General features: G+C 41.7%; 1 protein-coding gene across 4 annotated transcripts in view; it reads left to right on the top strand.

Moving 5' to 3' along the window:
• GALNT13 (polypeptide N-acetylgalactosaminyltransferase 13) overlaps positions 1-15,645 on the top strand; it is a 156,332-nt gene that overhangs the window by 112,585 nt on the left and 28,102 nt on the right. For all 4 annotated transcript variants that reach the window (XM_061446035.1, XM_061446045.1, XM_061446065.1 and 1 more), the window contains exon 10: positions 11,486-11,625. In XM_061446035.1, coding sequence (XP_061302019.1) covers positions 11,486-11,625 — 140 coding nt within the window. The remainder of the gene's footprint in view (positions 1-11,485; positions 11,626-15,645) is intronic.

The raw sequence follows: 15,645 nt of genomic DNA on the forward strand, positions 1-15,645 counted from the left end.
GTCACTCCAGTCTTCAAAAAGGGCAAGGAGGAGGACCCGGGTAACTATAGACCGGTCAGCCTCACCTCCATCCCTGGGAAAGTGATGGAACACCTTATCCTTGGTACCATCTTAAGGCATATCAAGGATAAGAAGGTTATGAGGGGCAGTCAACATGGCTTCACCAGGGGGAAATCATGTTTGACCAATCTCTTAGCCTTTTATGAGGAAATAACACGGTGGATGGATGATGGCAGAGCGGTGGATGTGGTCTACCTTGACCTCAGCAAAGCATTTGACACAGTCTCCCACAGCATCCTCACGGCTAAAATGAGGAAGTGTGGACTGGATGATCAGGTAGTGAGGTGGACTGCGAACTGGCTGAAGGAGAGAAGCCAGAGAGTTGTAGTCTATGGGGCTGAGTCTAGTTGGAGGCCTGTAACTAGTGGAGTGCCTCAAGGGTCAGTACTGGGACCGGTATTATTTAATATATTCATCAATGATTTAGATGAGGGAATTGAGTGTACTATCAGCAAGTTTGCTGATGACACTAAGCTGGGAGGAGTGGCTGACACGCCAGAAGGCTGTGCTGCCATCCAGCGAGACCTGGACAGGCTGGAGAGTTGGGCAGGGAGTAACTTGATGAAATATAACAAGGGAAAGTGTAGAGTCCTGCATCTGGGCAGGAACAACCCCAGGTTCCAGTATAGGTTGGGGAACGACCTGTTAGAGAGCAGTGTAGGGGAGAGGGACCTGGGGGTCCTAGTGGACAACAGGATGACCATGAGCCAACACTGTGCCCTTGTGGCTAAGAAGGCCAATGGCATCCTGGGGTGTATTAGAAGGGCGGTGGTTAGTAGGTCGAGAGAGGTCCTCCTTCCCCTCTACTCTGCCCTGGTGAGACCGCATCTGGAGTATTGTGTCCAGTTCTGGGCCCCTCAGTTCAAGAAGCACAGGGAGCTGCTGGAGAGAGTCCAGCGCAGGGCAACGAAGATGATTAGGGGAGTGGAACATCTCCCTTATGAGGAAAGACTGAGGGAGCTGGGTCTCTATAGTTTGGAGAAGAGGAGACTGAGGGGTGACCTTATAAGTGTCTATAAATATATAAAGGGGGAGTGTCACGAGGATGGAGCCAGGCTCTACTCAGTGGCAAACAATGATAGGACAAGGGGTAATGGGTACAAACTGGAACACAAGAGGTTCCACTTAAACTTGAGAAGAAACTTCTTCTCAGTGAGGGTGACGGAACACTGGAACAGGCTGCCCAGGGAGGTTGTGGAGTCTCCTTCCCTGGAGACATTCAAAACCCGCCTGGACGCATTCCTGTGTAACATTATCTAGGTGTTCCTGCTCCGGCAGGGGGATTGGACTAGATGATCTTTTGAGGTCCCTTCCAATCTCTAACATACTGTGATACTGTGATACTGTGAAATGAAGTCAGTAACAATGGTGTTGGCGGAACAGGATTTTTTAACCCAAAACATCATGTCTGTTGCTGCTTCAGTCACTGGAAAAAAATCTCCTTCATCTATTCTGATCTTTTTAAAACTTATTTATGAATATGCTATCTCAATTAATGATTAAAATGTGATGATGATGTTCCCTGGGATTAAGAAGCAAATGGAGGAGAAAGGTACTTAGGGGCTTCAGAAAATAAAGCTAATAACATTTAAACTAAAAAAATCTTCTCACTAAAATGCATAGGAAATAATAGATTGTTTTATTAGGTCATTTCTAAATGTCAGAAAGTGTTACAAGTAAGACTGCTTTTTTATCCTTTTGTCGGGCACGCATTTCTCTTGGTTTATTAATCTGAAAAAACAGATCTCCCGATAATTCTGTTGGAGAACAAAGAAAGTTGTATTTTAGTAACTAGGTCTCTGAAGTTATTATCCATCAGCACATACTCATCTACTCAGTTCTCCTCTGGGACGTGATTAATCTGATTTCTCAGATAATGTCCTAAGAGAAAGAAGAACGGATGGTTGCTCACAGTGGTATTGTGTTAAATATATCTCTCAGCGTAATTAGGATGCACACCTAGTAATTGTATTTCAAGGTAGAAGTCTTGATCAATTGAGTTCTGATTAGCTTTCTTGTGGCTGTCTGCCTGTAAAAATATAACTCTGCTGAAGAAGAGCCCAGCTGAAATTTTTTGTGGTTTTAGGCATATTTAAAGGTGCTGCCTTCTCTTGTCTTTGTAGAAGCTGAATGTAGGCAAGAATAAAATCTTACTTCTGCTACCTTTAAATTTGGTCATCCTGTGTGTTGCCAGTTTATTCATGCCATGTGCTCAGATGAGTTTGCAACCAGAATTTTAAATACACCTGTGCTGGATTTGGCTGGATTAGGGTAAACATCCTATATATATTAAAAAAAAAAAAAAAGAAAAAAAACTTTGCAAAGTATTTTGAGTTAAAAAAAATGGTTAATTTCTGACAGGGTGAGAGGTTGGAGGAACAGGTCTTGTAGAACAAATACTCTATTTGTGTCATTTGTCACTGGTGTGTGGGGAAGCAATGCAGTTTTATTTTCACTGTGTCTTCTGGAGTGAAGAGTGGCTTTGCTCTCTGTCTGGAGTACAGCCCCAGGGTTGTGAACACTCTGCTGAGGCGGCTATGGGTTTGAAAACTGCGAGTAAGATGACAAAAAACAATCATAGTAAGGACCTTTTACCTTTTTGTTTTAGTATTCGATACTTTGTTTTAGCATTCGATAAAGAGGTTTGAATTTTTCTTGGCAAATTAAGAGGCGAAGGGTCCGCAGCATGATTGCAGCCTGAAACTAAGAGCCAAATAATTCAGGAGAGCTTAAAAAAAGTCTCAGAAATGCCGGATACACTTCAAATGGGATTAAAGGAAATGCCTGTTTCAGGAAAGGAATTTATGGATTTGTTCCAAAAAACTGAAGAACTGCTGAGTGTTGTGTATTTAAGGTCCCTTCCAGCTCAACCCATTCTATGATTGTACAGTTGCCCATGTTACAGTTGACATCCCCAGCACTGCAAAGCCCATCTCATTTAGGATAAGGTTAAACCAGTAAGAAGAGTAACAGACTTTCCTCCCAAAGCAGTACAAATCCTCACAGTTTTCTGACTGCAAAGTGTTTTTTCTTTACTGCTTGGAAATGCAAAGTGCCCCAAAGGGAAATGGCCAGCCTCATCCCGCTGAGGCAAAATGTGCCCAGTGCAATGCAGACAGCAAGGCAGTAGTTCTTTGCTGTTACCATAGAATCACAGAATGGTTTGGGTTTGAAGAGACATAAAGTTCATCTAGTTCTAAGCCCCCTGCCACAGACAGGGACACCTTCCACTAGACCAGGTTGCTCAAAGCCCCTTTCAACCTGGCATTGAACACTGTCAGGGATGGGGCAGCCACAGCTTCTCTGGGCCACCTGTGCCAGTGCCTCACCACCCTCACAGGGAAGAGCTTCTTCCTGATACCTCTGTCAGTTTGAAGCCATTCCCCCTTGTCCTGTCCCTTGTCCTTGCCCTTGTGCACCAATATCTTTTTCTCATATGCAAAAACATTTGTCTTATTGTTTCCAACACAAGTAAAAGTGTCTGTATGTACCCAGATGGAATGCCATGTAGGTACCTTCTCAGCCTGTTCCAATCCCGCAGCACAGTATTCCTATCAGCCTCACTCCTTTTTCAAGTCATTCCAGCACATCTTATTCCATTCAGCCTGTATATTCCTAAATGTAGGCAGTTATGTCAATTTATGCATTAAAATACAGTATCTAATAATTGAATGGAAATAATTACATGCTCAGAATAGGCCTGCATTTGCACAGTCAGCTGAAAAAGATAATGCACATAATAGTACCGTTTCTCCATACACTTAGTGCATTGCTGAACCACTTTATCTTCTTAATCATCAGTTAGTATTCAATTCCCATCTCCTACCTAGCCTGTTAAAGTCAGGCTAAAATGCAAAGTTACATTAGTTTTGGAGTGCTTTGTTTAAAGCATTACTGAGAATTTAAATATAGTACTTTATGATTTTAATTTGGGATTACAAGATAAGAGCTTGTGTTTTACTTGGGTTTACCCAGCAGATGATGTGCAATCCTCCTTTCAAGTGTAATTATATAATTAGGTTGATAATGACTGTATCAATTTAGGAAGCAAGAGCTCTTGATAAAACATTTTCCCTCTTCCCTTACCTATTTTGCATTTTAGTGCTAGAGGACTGCCAGAGCTGCAAGCCCACTGAGTCAAAAATAAGTTCATTTAACCCGTGATGTTATGATCCTGCAATGAAATCATATGTGGCCATCCTTGGGCGCCTGCGTGACAGCTGAGCTCTGTGCTGGTTCAGTTAGAAAAGCACTCACCCAGAATGAGGATTTTTCCGCAGGAGCAAAGCGCTGCGCTGTGAATTGGGCTGCTCCCATAGCCTGCGATGAGTAGGAATAAAAAAAAAAGTAGGGATAAAAAAAAAGGAAAAAGCGGGGGGGGGGGGGGTGGGGGAGGGGGAGGGCAGAGAGGGATTAGGAAAAAGAAAAGGAAAAAGCAGGGGGGAAGAAAGCAAGTACAAAATTTAATACAACTTTTTCAGCATCATAGTTCCCAAAGGGATTGGGAACTCTGCTCAACCAGCTGTAGGGCTGAATGCATCATAGATGAGGGTAGAAGTTTCTCATGGTTACTCAGTCTCAGGCTATGTGTTAATTCTGCCCTTGACAAATATGAGTGCATTCATGTAGGTACTCTTAAGTGCCAGAAATGTTGAGTCTGTATGTATAGGAAACTGCTTGGACAGACCTTTACTGTGGTACCTCTAGGAGGAGAATCAGTGCAGCAGCTGCTGAGCTACAGCTTCCTGAATCCAAAAAACACCTTTCTTCTATAGCTTCTCTGCTTATATTTAAGACACTAGTATTGAAAACATGAATCATATTGATAGCCCTTGCTTACTGAGCTTCTGTGATTGAGAAAAAAAAAAACAACCAACCAAAAACAACAACAAAAAAATTGACTAAAAGCAATTGTGCTGCAAGATACTTATCTTTATAGTGTTAGTCACTGTTCCTTTTCAATTAAAAATTATATGTGTCTGTATATACACACAGATTTTCCTCACAGGTAGGTGAGGAGGTGTCAGATGAAGAGCCATGCTAAAACTGGGTGTGATTTCCGAGGCTGCCTGCCTGTGCTCTGCAGAGGGGATGCTACAGCACTGCCAGGAGAGGGGATGTAAGGATGGACAGGGCTGGCTTGTGGTTAAGTCTGGAGAGGTCATGTTGTTCCCATCCCTACTCCTCCTGCGTGATCCAGGTGGATTCTTGTGGGTCCCTCAGTCTTTGGTTGGCTGGTCAGGTTCACCCAGCTCATGTAATTAATTAAATGTAACAATCTGAAAACTAATAATGCTCTTCAAACACCACTTGATGGCTAGGAGTGACCAAAAATACTGAGTAATGTGGAAAAGGAACAAAAGTGAATAGTTGAATGAATTACTTATCTGAAAGCATTTGCCCTGATCCCATTTCCGGTTGGTATTACTCTACTGAAATTTATTTTTATCATTCAAGAAGGAGCAGCCGCTTAGGAGGCTGCTGCAGTGGGTGCTGGAACAGCTTTGTTCTGCAGGGGCTCACATTTCCTTGTATAATACTTGGCTATCATTCATAGACTCATAGAATAACAGGTTGGAAGGGACCTCAAGGATAATCTGGTGCAACCTTTCCTGTCAAAGGATGACCTAGACTAGATGTCCCAGCACCCTTTCTAGCCAGATCTTCAAAGTGTCCAGCTTTGGGGACTCAACCACTTCCCTGGGGAGATTATTCCAATGGCTGATTGTTCTCATGGAGAAAAGTTTTCCTCTTGTATCTAGTTGGAATGTGCCCAGAAGTAACTTGTACCCATTATCCCTTGTCTTCTGTATGTGACTCCTTGTAAACAGGGAGTCTCTGTCTTCTTTATAGCCACCCTTTGAATACTGGAACATGGTGATAAGGCCTTCCCTGAGCCTTCTTTTTCTGTAGCCTGAGGAAGCTCCATGTCTCAGCCCTTCCTTGCACTGCTTCCCACTCCTTGGGTCATCAGACTCTGATTTTTAAGAAGAGATTACTCCCGCTTTCCATCGCAGATATCCATCTCCAGTGTACCAGCCTCTTTGCATAGTAGTTTTGTGACAGAAGGCGGTGAAGTGCCATGGATGCTTTCCCACAGGGAATGTTTGTAGAAAGAAAGGTCAGGACTTACTGAATGCTCTGTTATTAAAAGCAGCAACTGCTTGAGAATTAATAATGTTTGACTTAGTTTCTTGGATTGTCTAGCTTGATTTAATTCAAATGTACTTATGAGAGGAGGTGCAAGAATTTGGGTGTTCCTTTCTTGTAGCTCTTCCAAAGGTCTTCACTTGTTAATACAGCCCTAACCTAAAGCTGTGGTTATAAAGAAGCTTAAAACCTGGCCTCTTAGATGCGATCCCTCTTTTTATTTTTTAGAAAAAAAAGAAAGATGACATCTGTAGATCAACAAATCCGTAAGTGCTCCTGTGTAATTACCATACATGAATCAAGAGAGATCAAATTCCTGTTTTATCTTTTATAGCACTGATATTTGCAAAGATCTTTTTATTAAATTTGTAATAAAATGGAACATCATAAAGAGTGGATTGGCAGATCATTGCCAACCAACCAGAACCGCCTTAGATTACTTTTTCCTAATGGTGTCACCTGTGGGCCATGTTACAAATCTCTGATGATTTAATGTAGCTTTTCAGCTGATATGGAAGAGTAGAAAGAAAACCGATATTACTTTACCTGTAATGTAAATGGAATAAGAAAAATAATACCCTCATGCATACCGTAACCAATATTGAAATAGTGGGTAATACACACAGGGTAATATTTGAATACCCTGAGGAGAGAGGCTGGCTTTGATTCTATCTATAAAATTTCTGAGTTGGGAAACAATCCTGTTCTGAAGAGGCATATGGATGTTCAAAATGAGACTTATTTAAGATACCAACAAAATAGAGATTGGCTGACCTACTTGTTTAGTCTTAATGCACTGAACGTCAATAGAAACCCAATGTTTCAATTTGAAAACAGCATGAATGTAATGGTCTTTTATGAAGGTATTTAGTAATTTCTCCAGCTACAAAAATACGTTGTTTTACATGCTCACTCTTACAACTGAAATCATCAGCTCTAGCTTTGTTACAGCCCCAAAAGCACGTTTCACTCCTGTTACTCTTGCATGTTAGTAAAAAAGGACAAAATTTACCAGGAAGACTTACTTTTCTTTTCTTTTTTCCTGTCGAAATTCTTCTAGTACCTCAATTTTACTATTTACTCTTTGCTGCTGGGTGGTCAAAGCTAAAGTCAGAGGTTTCTTTTCAACTCTGCCTCTCTTAAAAGCTTTCCTAAGATATGGTCCAGAGAAACATCTTAATGAAGGATTCATTTTATCCACATTAATGTTCCCATTGATACCTGTTTCAGTAAACTGATATTTTTTGCTTTAGTGTCTGGACAAAATTGGCAATGTAAGAGTTAATTATCCTCTGTCTTTCTAAAATATGTGTGTATAAGTATCATACAGCGCTAGCATGTTTATAGGGTAAAACAACATTTAAAGTCTTAATCTTTTGACATAGAATAAGCTTTAAAAGTGCAACACAATGTCATGCAACAGTTTATTTGGAGAAATATTGTTACTATTGACTCACTTTCTGGAATGATTTTTTTTTTTTTTTTATGTTAGAAATTGTAAGCAGGTTTTCTCCAAGCTTATATAGCTGAAGTTTTCCCATGAGAAGTTCAGAATCTTCATTCCATACTGTATTTTATGTTAGAAATCCACTACCTATATTAATCTTAAATTGCTCACGAGTGGATACAAGAACTCCTCAGAAAGAGTGGGGAAGGTGGTGATTTTGGGTGTTGCTTTTGTTTTTTTAGTTAGCACATTTTTTTATTTATTTTACTTATTAATGAGTTATGTGTATTGTTTGGCAATATAAATAAGACATGTCAAGAAATTAATGTTTTGAGTAATTAGAAAATACATGTGTTACGAATTAGACTGTCTGCTTTTGATAAAGGCAGAACATGAAAATCCTTTGATTTTAGAAGTGTAGAGCTTTACATGTTAAATTTCCTGGCTTGTATTGTAACACTGCAGGATCTGCCTATGCTCAGCCCTTGTCTGTGAGGGATGGAGCTTTTCTCTCATGCCACAAATTGCTGGCAGCCACCCTCTCGCTCCTTGGATGCAAGGCAACACAGTGTGCTGGAGAGAAGCATCCTCCCCAGCACCAGTTGAATCATATTAATACAGCAACTAGTATTCCAAAATTGTTGGCAAGTGTTCTCATTGGTTCTCTGTCATGCGTGCCAAACCAGGCACCCAAGTGTTGCAGACTCATTTTTAATTTAGCTCGTTGCCGTCTTCAATCCTGTGGAACATAATAATTTTGAGTACTGCTTTGGTGGTGAAAAAGCAAAACTCAAACTAAACTATCTCCATCTCTGGAGGTTTCCCGTGGCCTCCAACTTGGTTCTTAGATTTCTCATTTAAAGGGAGCACCTTGGATAATGAGCTGGCTTCTGAGCAAAGTGATACAGGCTTCCAGGGCTAATGGGCAGATGTGCATAGCCTGGCTTCTCTGGTCACACTGCCCCCTCTTTGAATATACTAGAATATCTCTTCAATGACACACACACACTTTTGTTTTAGGCTTTTCAAGGCAGCAGAAGATAGCAAAAGCCTAATTTGGATTATTTTTTCAAAGTGGTATTCTTACATAAAGTTAATTATTCTCAGTTCTACAACTCCTAGTCCATTCCAGGGTTGTGTTTTCTTTGTTTGGTTTCTATTTGTTTGTTTTTAATCTTTGTCACCATGAATTGTTGTCTTGTTCTGCAGAAATGGTACATTTTGCCAATTTTGAAACTATGCCCTTGTATGCTTATTCGCAGGTCATGCACGTTAGAAAAAAGTGCAGCTGCAATGCAATGCTACAACCATTTAATTTGTTCTACTTGGAGCACATCTACTGCTCTGCTAGAACAATCTGCTTCTCTCTCCTGCGATGTTTTTAATCCATCCTTTTGCACATTACACTTCCTGTAGCTTCTTATGAGATTTCTGTATTCTTTTTCACCTAGGGACATTTTACTTATGTTTTCTTGTTTAACTGTAAGCAGCCTTATTAGTTATTAATTATTTTTAGATTTCCTCTGAGTCCCATCGATTCCTTAACAAGTAGTGACAATACATAAGTATTGATTCATAATAGCTTGGTTTTAAGTTGAGCAGAAGGGAGTGTAAAGATTTAATGAAGAACCTTACAAATGAGGACCTTGCTTGAAGATGAAGCAGGAGGGTGCTGGCATTGCCACATGTAACTTGAACGACTGCAACAAAATGAGCCAGTCCAGTTTGTGCAAGATGAGAACTATGTATAATAGAGCCTTGGGAAAGGAGAACCTGTTAGGGTTTTAGCAGGGAGTATTGTCAACATGTGTTAAGAGCCTGTGGGGAGAAAAGGAAAGGACAGCTTGGATTAAAGGGGTTGTGTCAGTGCCTCGGTGACCTTGGGTACAGTGACCATGGTTTCTGCATCTGATGTGTGGTTCCAGGACCTGAAAAGCCTCAAAATAAACCTGCGTGAGCATGCCACACCCACCAAAGACTACCCCTATCTGCAGCTGTGTTTTATGAAAGCTGGAGTTTATTTAATGACAGAAAACTCAAGATGAAGTTGAATCAGATTAAATGGAAAAAACATTTATTCCTTTTTCTAATCCAGCAATTTCAGGGCTGAACCAAGCGCAGAAATAAAAATCCCTGTGAGAACTGTAAAGCAAAATTGAAACAAGGTGTTTGGTTGATCCACAGGGTATTTTTATTGAGAGACAGTGGTTTTGATTTTGTTCGTAACTCAAATATCAAACTGCGTGCAGACGGTGGGGGTAGGCCGTGCTGTTTGCCATCTCAGAATATAACTGTGCTAATATCCTTTTTCCTCATGTTCAGCTTCATCAGATCCCCACAGTACAAAGCAGTATGAAACAGATATTGCTTTTCTGCTAGCACTTCCAGTGCCTTCCCATGAGGCAGATTAGCTTAATTATAGATAAGGATTGAGTAGCACAAATAATAGCAGTAGTGCACGTCTTTTTTACCAGAAGAGGCAGTAATTGCAGACCCTTGCCTGTTAAAGCTTACCTGAAAAACATTTTTTTTTAATTTTTTTGTTTTTATAAAGAGTCTCTTTTCTGATAGCAGAAATGTTTTCACACAGATTAAACAGATAGCTTTGAAGTCAGGCAGGTGTTCATGGTCTTCCACCACTGGTACATAGAATCACAGAATCAACTAGGTTGGAAAAGACCCGTAAGATCATTAAGTCCAACCATTACTCCAGGACTGCCAAGACCACCATTAAACCATATCACTGAGAGCCTCATCTATAGAAGTGGGGGATTTCTAACTGATTTCTCCTCTTATTGCTGATAATTCTGTTGGTTTTTTTCTCATCATGACCTGTACTTCTGATTTGTGGCCCATGCACCACTCCTGATGGGCAGCAGGATGCTGCTGGCTCAGGTCTCATATATAGGCTTGCAGTAGGAATGGCCCCACCAGACAAGGCAACAATTTAACTGTGACATCTCTCTTGAGGAGAACCATGCCACCAGTGCCCTGCCTGTGATAGGGGCTCTGGGTGCAGCTATTCTAAATGTATACTTTCACCATTAAAAATTTATCTTTTAAATCGAGTAGTATATTGGAAAAGAGAGGTTTGCAACTAATATTTTGAAATAAATAAGCAGCACTGGCTGCTCTCTGCAGAAACCTGCCACTTTGTTCCCCCTTCCCTGCCTTATTACAGGAGACATTTAATTTTATAATACTGTTGATGATAGCTATGCTGTGAGTTGTACTGTGGGCTGAGCCGGAGGCCTGTGGGACCTTGTAGGGCATAGGAGGGAAGGAGCAGCAGGGTTCCTCAAATAGAGATTGTATCCTTGCAGCTGAAATCACCCAAGGGCTGATCTAGATTACACAGTAAAATAGCCATGCCTCACACAAGTTCTTTCTCTCAGCAGAGTGCTGGAAAACACCAGCAAGATGCGTTGGAAAAAATGGTTTGTAAAAATATAAATGGATTTCTTTATTTTAGAATATGAAGAAATCAAGGAGTTCAGGGGTCCTGCCTTTCCAGATTGATAAAATAATCTGGAAAGAAAAAAAAAATAATATTCTGGGGTTGGAACTAGGTGATCTTTAAGATCACTTCCAACCCAAACATTCTATGATTCAATTTGCAAAATTGAAATTGCAAAAATTAATCATTTAATGCTTGTAAAGATCTATGGTGTGGCAACTGCATATGCATTCACTTACTGCTGCACAATAATTCCAGCAAGTGGGTATTGATAAAAAGGAAGTCATGACAATGGGAGAAGAATCTGCGATGCATGCTCTGCATCTTTACAAAACCTGTGCTTTGATCATCTATTCTCTTAACAATTCCAGGTGTTGTTAAGGTGGATTATGGTGATGTATCCATCAGGAAAGCACTGAGAGAAAATCTGAAGTGTAAACCCTTCTCGTGGTACTTGGAAAACATTTATCCTGATTCCCAGATTCCACGGCGCTATTACTCGCTTGGTGAGGTATGAACCATTTTCTTTGGTTACACTAAAACAGTAAGTACCCAACACAAGGGGGGAACTGCTGAGAGATGAGTTGGTTTGGAGGAAAGGAGTGAAGTGCTTGTGTGCAGTCCCTGCATCTAACTTATCTTTACCTCTGAGAAGGTTGCATCTCCTCTAAATCTTTCGTAGGAGGGCATTGCTATTCTGAATGTATACTTTCACCATTAAAAATTTATCTTTTAAATTGAGTAGTATATTGGAAAAGAGAGATTTGCAACTAATATTTTGAAATAAATAAGTAGTATGCAGTAGTCGAAGGAAACTTTCCATCATTACTGATCACTTACACGTACAGTAGAAAAAGCTTTGGGTTTTTTTGCTTTTTTTCTTCTAAAAGAAATGTGTTTGCTAATTGACACTGAGTTTTCCAGCAGGGCTGCCTGGAGCTGGGTATCACAGGCATTCTGAATAATCTGCCAGTTCTAGTACCACCCAAAGCTAGAATCTTTTTCAGATTCAGGTAGTTCACTGTTAAAAATATTCTATGGAGTTGTAACTACGCTGACTTTTAAAAGCTCTTGAATGGCTTGATTTAAAGATCGCCACGGATGAAAAAGCAGTCAAATGATCAAATTTTACTTTTTTACATCCAGGAAAGTAGCTTATTACTTAAACTTGCAGTTGTAGTGCCGAATAAAAGCCACAGTAGGGTTTCCAGTTTAACTATGACAAGAAAAAGTGAAACATAGTGTTTACAGCAAGGAAGGTGCTCATCTAACAAGTGTCAAATAATAAGGTTTTGTATGATATTGTCAGACTGCAAAATGAAAGTATGAGAAAGTAATAAAATAGTTATTAAAACACCTTATTTTTACCAACAAGGCCTCAGTTTCTATGGAAACAGCAGTTCAAGCAGGATCTAAAAATTAAAACTCACACTTGACTATTGTAGCTGCTGACTGCCAATTGAGCAGTAAAGTGGATTTTTAGACCTGAAGCTCAGGTACCATCATCAGCAGTAATGGACAATTTCTAAAACATCAGGAGTGCATTTCTCAGTCATTTTCCCCTCTTTCAGCAGATATGTAATCTCAGGTGGGGCAAACTGGCTTGCCTGTGCAACTGGCATCATTAGTCCACAAACGGTCCGTAATGTGCCCAGGGGCTATGTGAGATGCATCATGGGAGGCGGTGGCTAGTCAGGAGAGGAAGACACTTCTCTGTGGCTCAAAAAATGATGAAAGAGAAAGAAAAGAGAATATGAAGCTCAGCAGCCTGCAGGTGGGAGCGTGGGTTTGCTGGCTGTTAAGAATCAGGCTCAGTAATAAATCTGAGAAAATTATTCTTTAGTATAGTGCAATCTAAATGTAAGGAGCATTCAACACTGGGCCTCCAAATAGAGTGTGTGAATGCATATTTTGTTCTTTTCTAATATAAACAGTGACGAAAAGCGTGAATCATTTCAACACATTTGGGATAAACATCCTTGCTTATGACCTCCTGCAAGATAGTGCAGGTGTGACTTCAAATCAGACAATGTTCACACATGGCTCAGTTGCACTGCCCAACCTGTTAGAAATAATAGTGTTGGTTTACATTTTAATTTGGATTTTATTTGGCTGTTGCACAACTAATTGATATATGCCTGTTGCTTTTATAAATGAAATGCACAATTTGTGAGATTTCTAAAGTGTGGTGTTATACAGAACTGAAATTCTTAAGTAGTTTCTGAAGCACATTAATTGCATGCTTAACAGGTTGATCCTAAAGGTTGCCAAGCCCTTATTTGCAACTAAATTTTCTATTCAGTTAGAACATAACTTATATACAGGGACTGTATTAGTTTTGAATTTCCTAGATGGATAATATACCTCGGAATGAGAATAAAATGTGCAAAATGTGGTGAATACTGAATGTTCTTTTTTACATTTCAATTGTGCAGCATTGAATACAAAGTAAACATGAGACAAGAATTATTTTGTAAACCTGAGACATAATAATCATAGCTGAGTTTTCAAGGCAGTATTTATTTTATTCCCAGCTTTAATGAATCAAGGGTTTGCCAGAAAAGAAAACTGCCGTTCTTGTGATATGCTTGAAATTATTTCTACTAAAAAAGGTTATTTGAGAAAAAACCCTGGGATTATCATAGGAGGTAATTGATAGGGTACAGGTTGGTGATCTGCAGTTTCTTTGGTAATCTGCAGAGTAGTAGCATGTGGTGGAGGAGAAGAGAGGAGGAAGGTTTGCCCATGAGCTGGCTTATCACTTCTGCTGCTGGCAGTGCTGCAGCTGATTCCTGGCATGTACATGCCAGAAAGACACACATACGTAGCCGCATGTAGGGCGAGGATACATGTCTCTAAAGAGGGGCCATTTGTTTTAAAAGCAGTGGTGAAAACCAGCGGTGTGGTTATCAGCTGGTGCCTGAGGTCTGAACCCCTGGGTGGATGAGCCAGCTGCACATGCCAACAGCCCTTCTCCTAATTTTGGCAGCTCTTGGAGGATTGAGCAATTAAGATCATGAGCCTCCAAGAGGTTACACACCAGCACAAGGTAGTGCCACTCCTTTCTGTGTTATTAACAGCCTTAGAGCAGGTTAAGAAGTGACCAAGTGAGCTTTGCTGAGCTGCTCTGCCCCATCGTCGTTAATCAGATTTCACTCTCATTTTCCTTGGCAAGCCCAGTCTGGTGGCATTAGTTTAGTGCTGACAGCTGGGCCTGCTGAGCCTCTGTCCTGGGTGCAGCTGTAGCATGGAGCATCACAGATGACTGAGAGTTGTACTAAGTGCCACTGAAAACTCTCAAAATACAGGGCTTCCTGACAGTTTTACGGGTGGAGTGCGGTACCCTGAGGTGTGTTTTTGCTTTGCACACATTTGTAAGAAAATCAGCCTGTGCTGTTGAGAGTGAGGAGAAGCCAGGTGTCCTGGGTTCAGCAGTAGCAGTCATGTTTCTCCTCCTTGGTAGCTGGTGCAGTGCAGTGTTTTGACTTTCGGCTCGGGAACAGAGCTGATAGAGATGTTTTGGTTTGGCCAAGGACTTTGTGAGCCTCATGCTCTGCCAGGGAGGAGGGGAAGCCGGGAGGAAGCAGAGACAGGACACCTGACCCAAACTGACCAAAGAGGTATTCCATACCACAGCACGTCATGCCCAGGATGTAACTGGGAGTTAGCCGGAAGGGCTGGGAGACTGCAGGGTTGGAGGAGGTATCGGTCGGAGCTTGGTCGGGCTTGGGGGGCGAGTTATCGGTCAGCTGGTGCTGAGGTGTTGTATTCTGTTCCCTTGTTATTTCCTTTATCATTATTATCATTGGTGGTAGCAGTAGTGATTTGTGTTATACCTTAGTTACTAAACTGTTCTTATCTCAACCCGTGGGAGTTGCATTCTTTTGATTCTCCTCTCCGTCCCTCCGAGAGCAGGGGGAGGGCAAGAAAGGGGGGGAAGTGAGCGAACGAATTACCTGACTGGGTTTAAACCACGACAGTTCTTTTTGGCGCCCAACGTGGGGCACGAAGGGTTGAGATAACGACAGATCTGACTGGATTAATAGTCATTCGTCACAATGCTGATTTATTGGGTATCAGAGTTGTTGTTCTTGATCTCACAGCTTCAGACCGTTGTAACTTACGTAGAGCCGGTATTTGCTGTGATAGTGTTTATCAAGTGTGGGGCCTGGGCTAAGGTTCTTGTCTCACTGTATTTTATGGCAATGGCTTGTAACACGGGTGGGCTCCAGCAGCAGGGCGGGACGGACGTGACCGTGGACTTGTACCTGGCCGTCCGGCTGCTCTTCACCGTCCTGGCCCTCACCCTACTCTCCATCTTCGTGAGACTGCGGGGAGCTGAGGGGGAGCGGCCCCGGGAGCCGGCGGCTGCTGAAGCGGCCCGGGAGAGCGGCCCCGGGGACCAAGCGGCGGCGGGAGCGGGGCCGGAGGCCGCGAGGGGACGGCTGCCGATGGAGGAGGTCGGGGCGGTCGAGGAGAGGAAGGAGGCGGCTGCCGAGCAGCGGGAGAAGGCGGCGGAGGAGCCGAGCCC

This window comes from Pezoporus flaviventris, unplaced genomic scaffold (genome assembly GCF_033815535.1).
Source record: "Pezoporus flaviventris isolate CSIRO_AGI_PZ_B2104156 unplaced genomic scaffold, CSIRO_AGI_Pfla_v1 ptg000001l, whole genome shotgun sequence".
Classification (NCBI taxonomy): domain Eukaryota; kingdom Metazoa; phylum Chordata; class Aves; order Psittaciformes; family Psittacidae; genus Pezoporus; species Pezoporus flaviventris.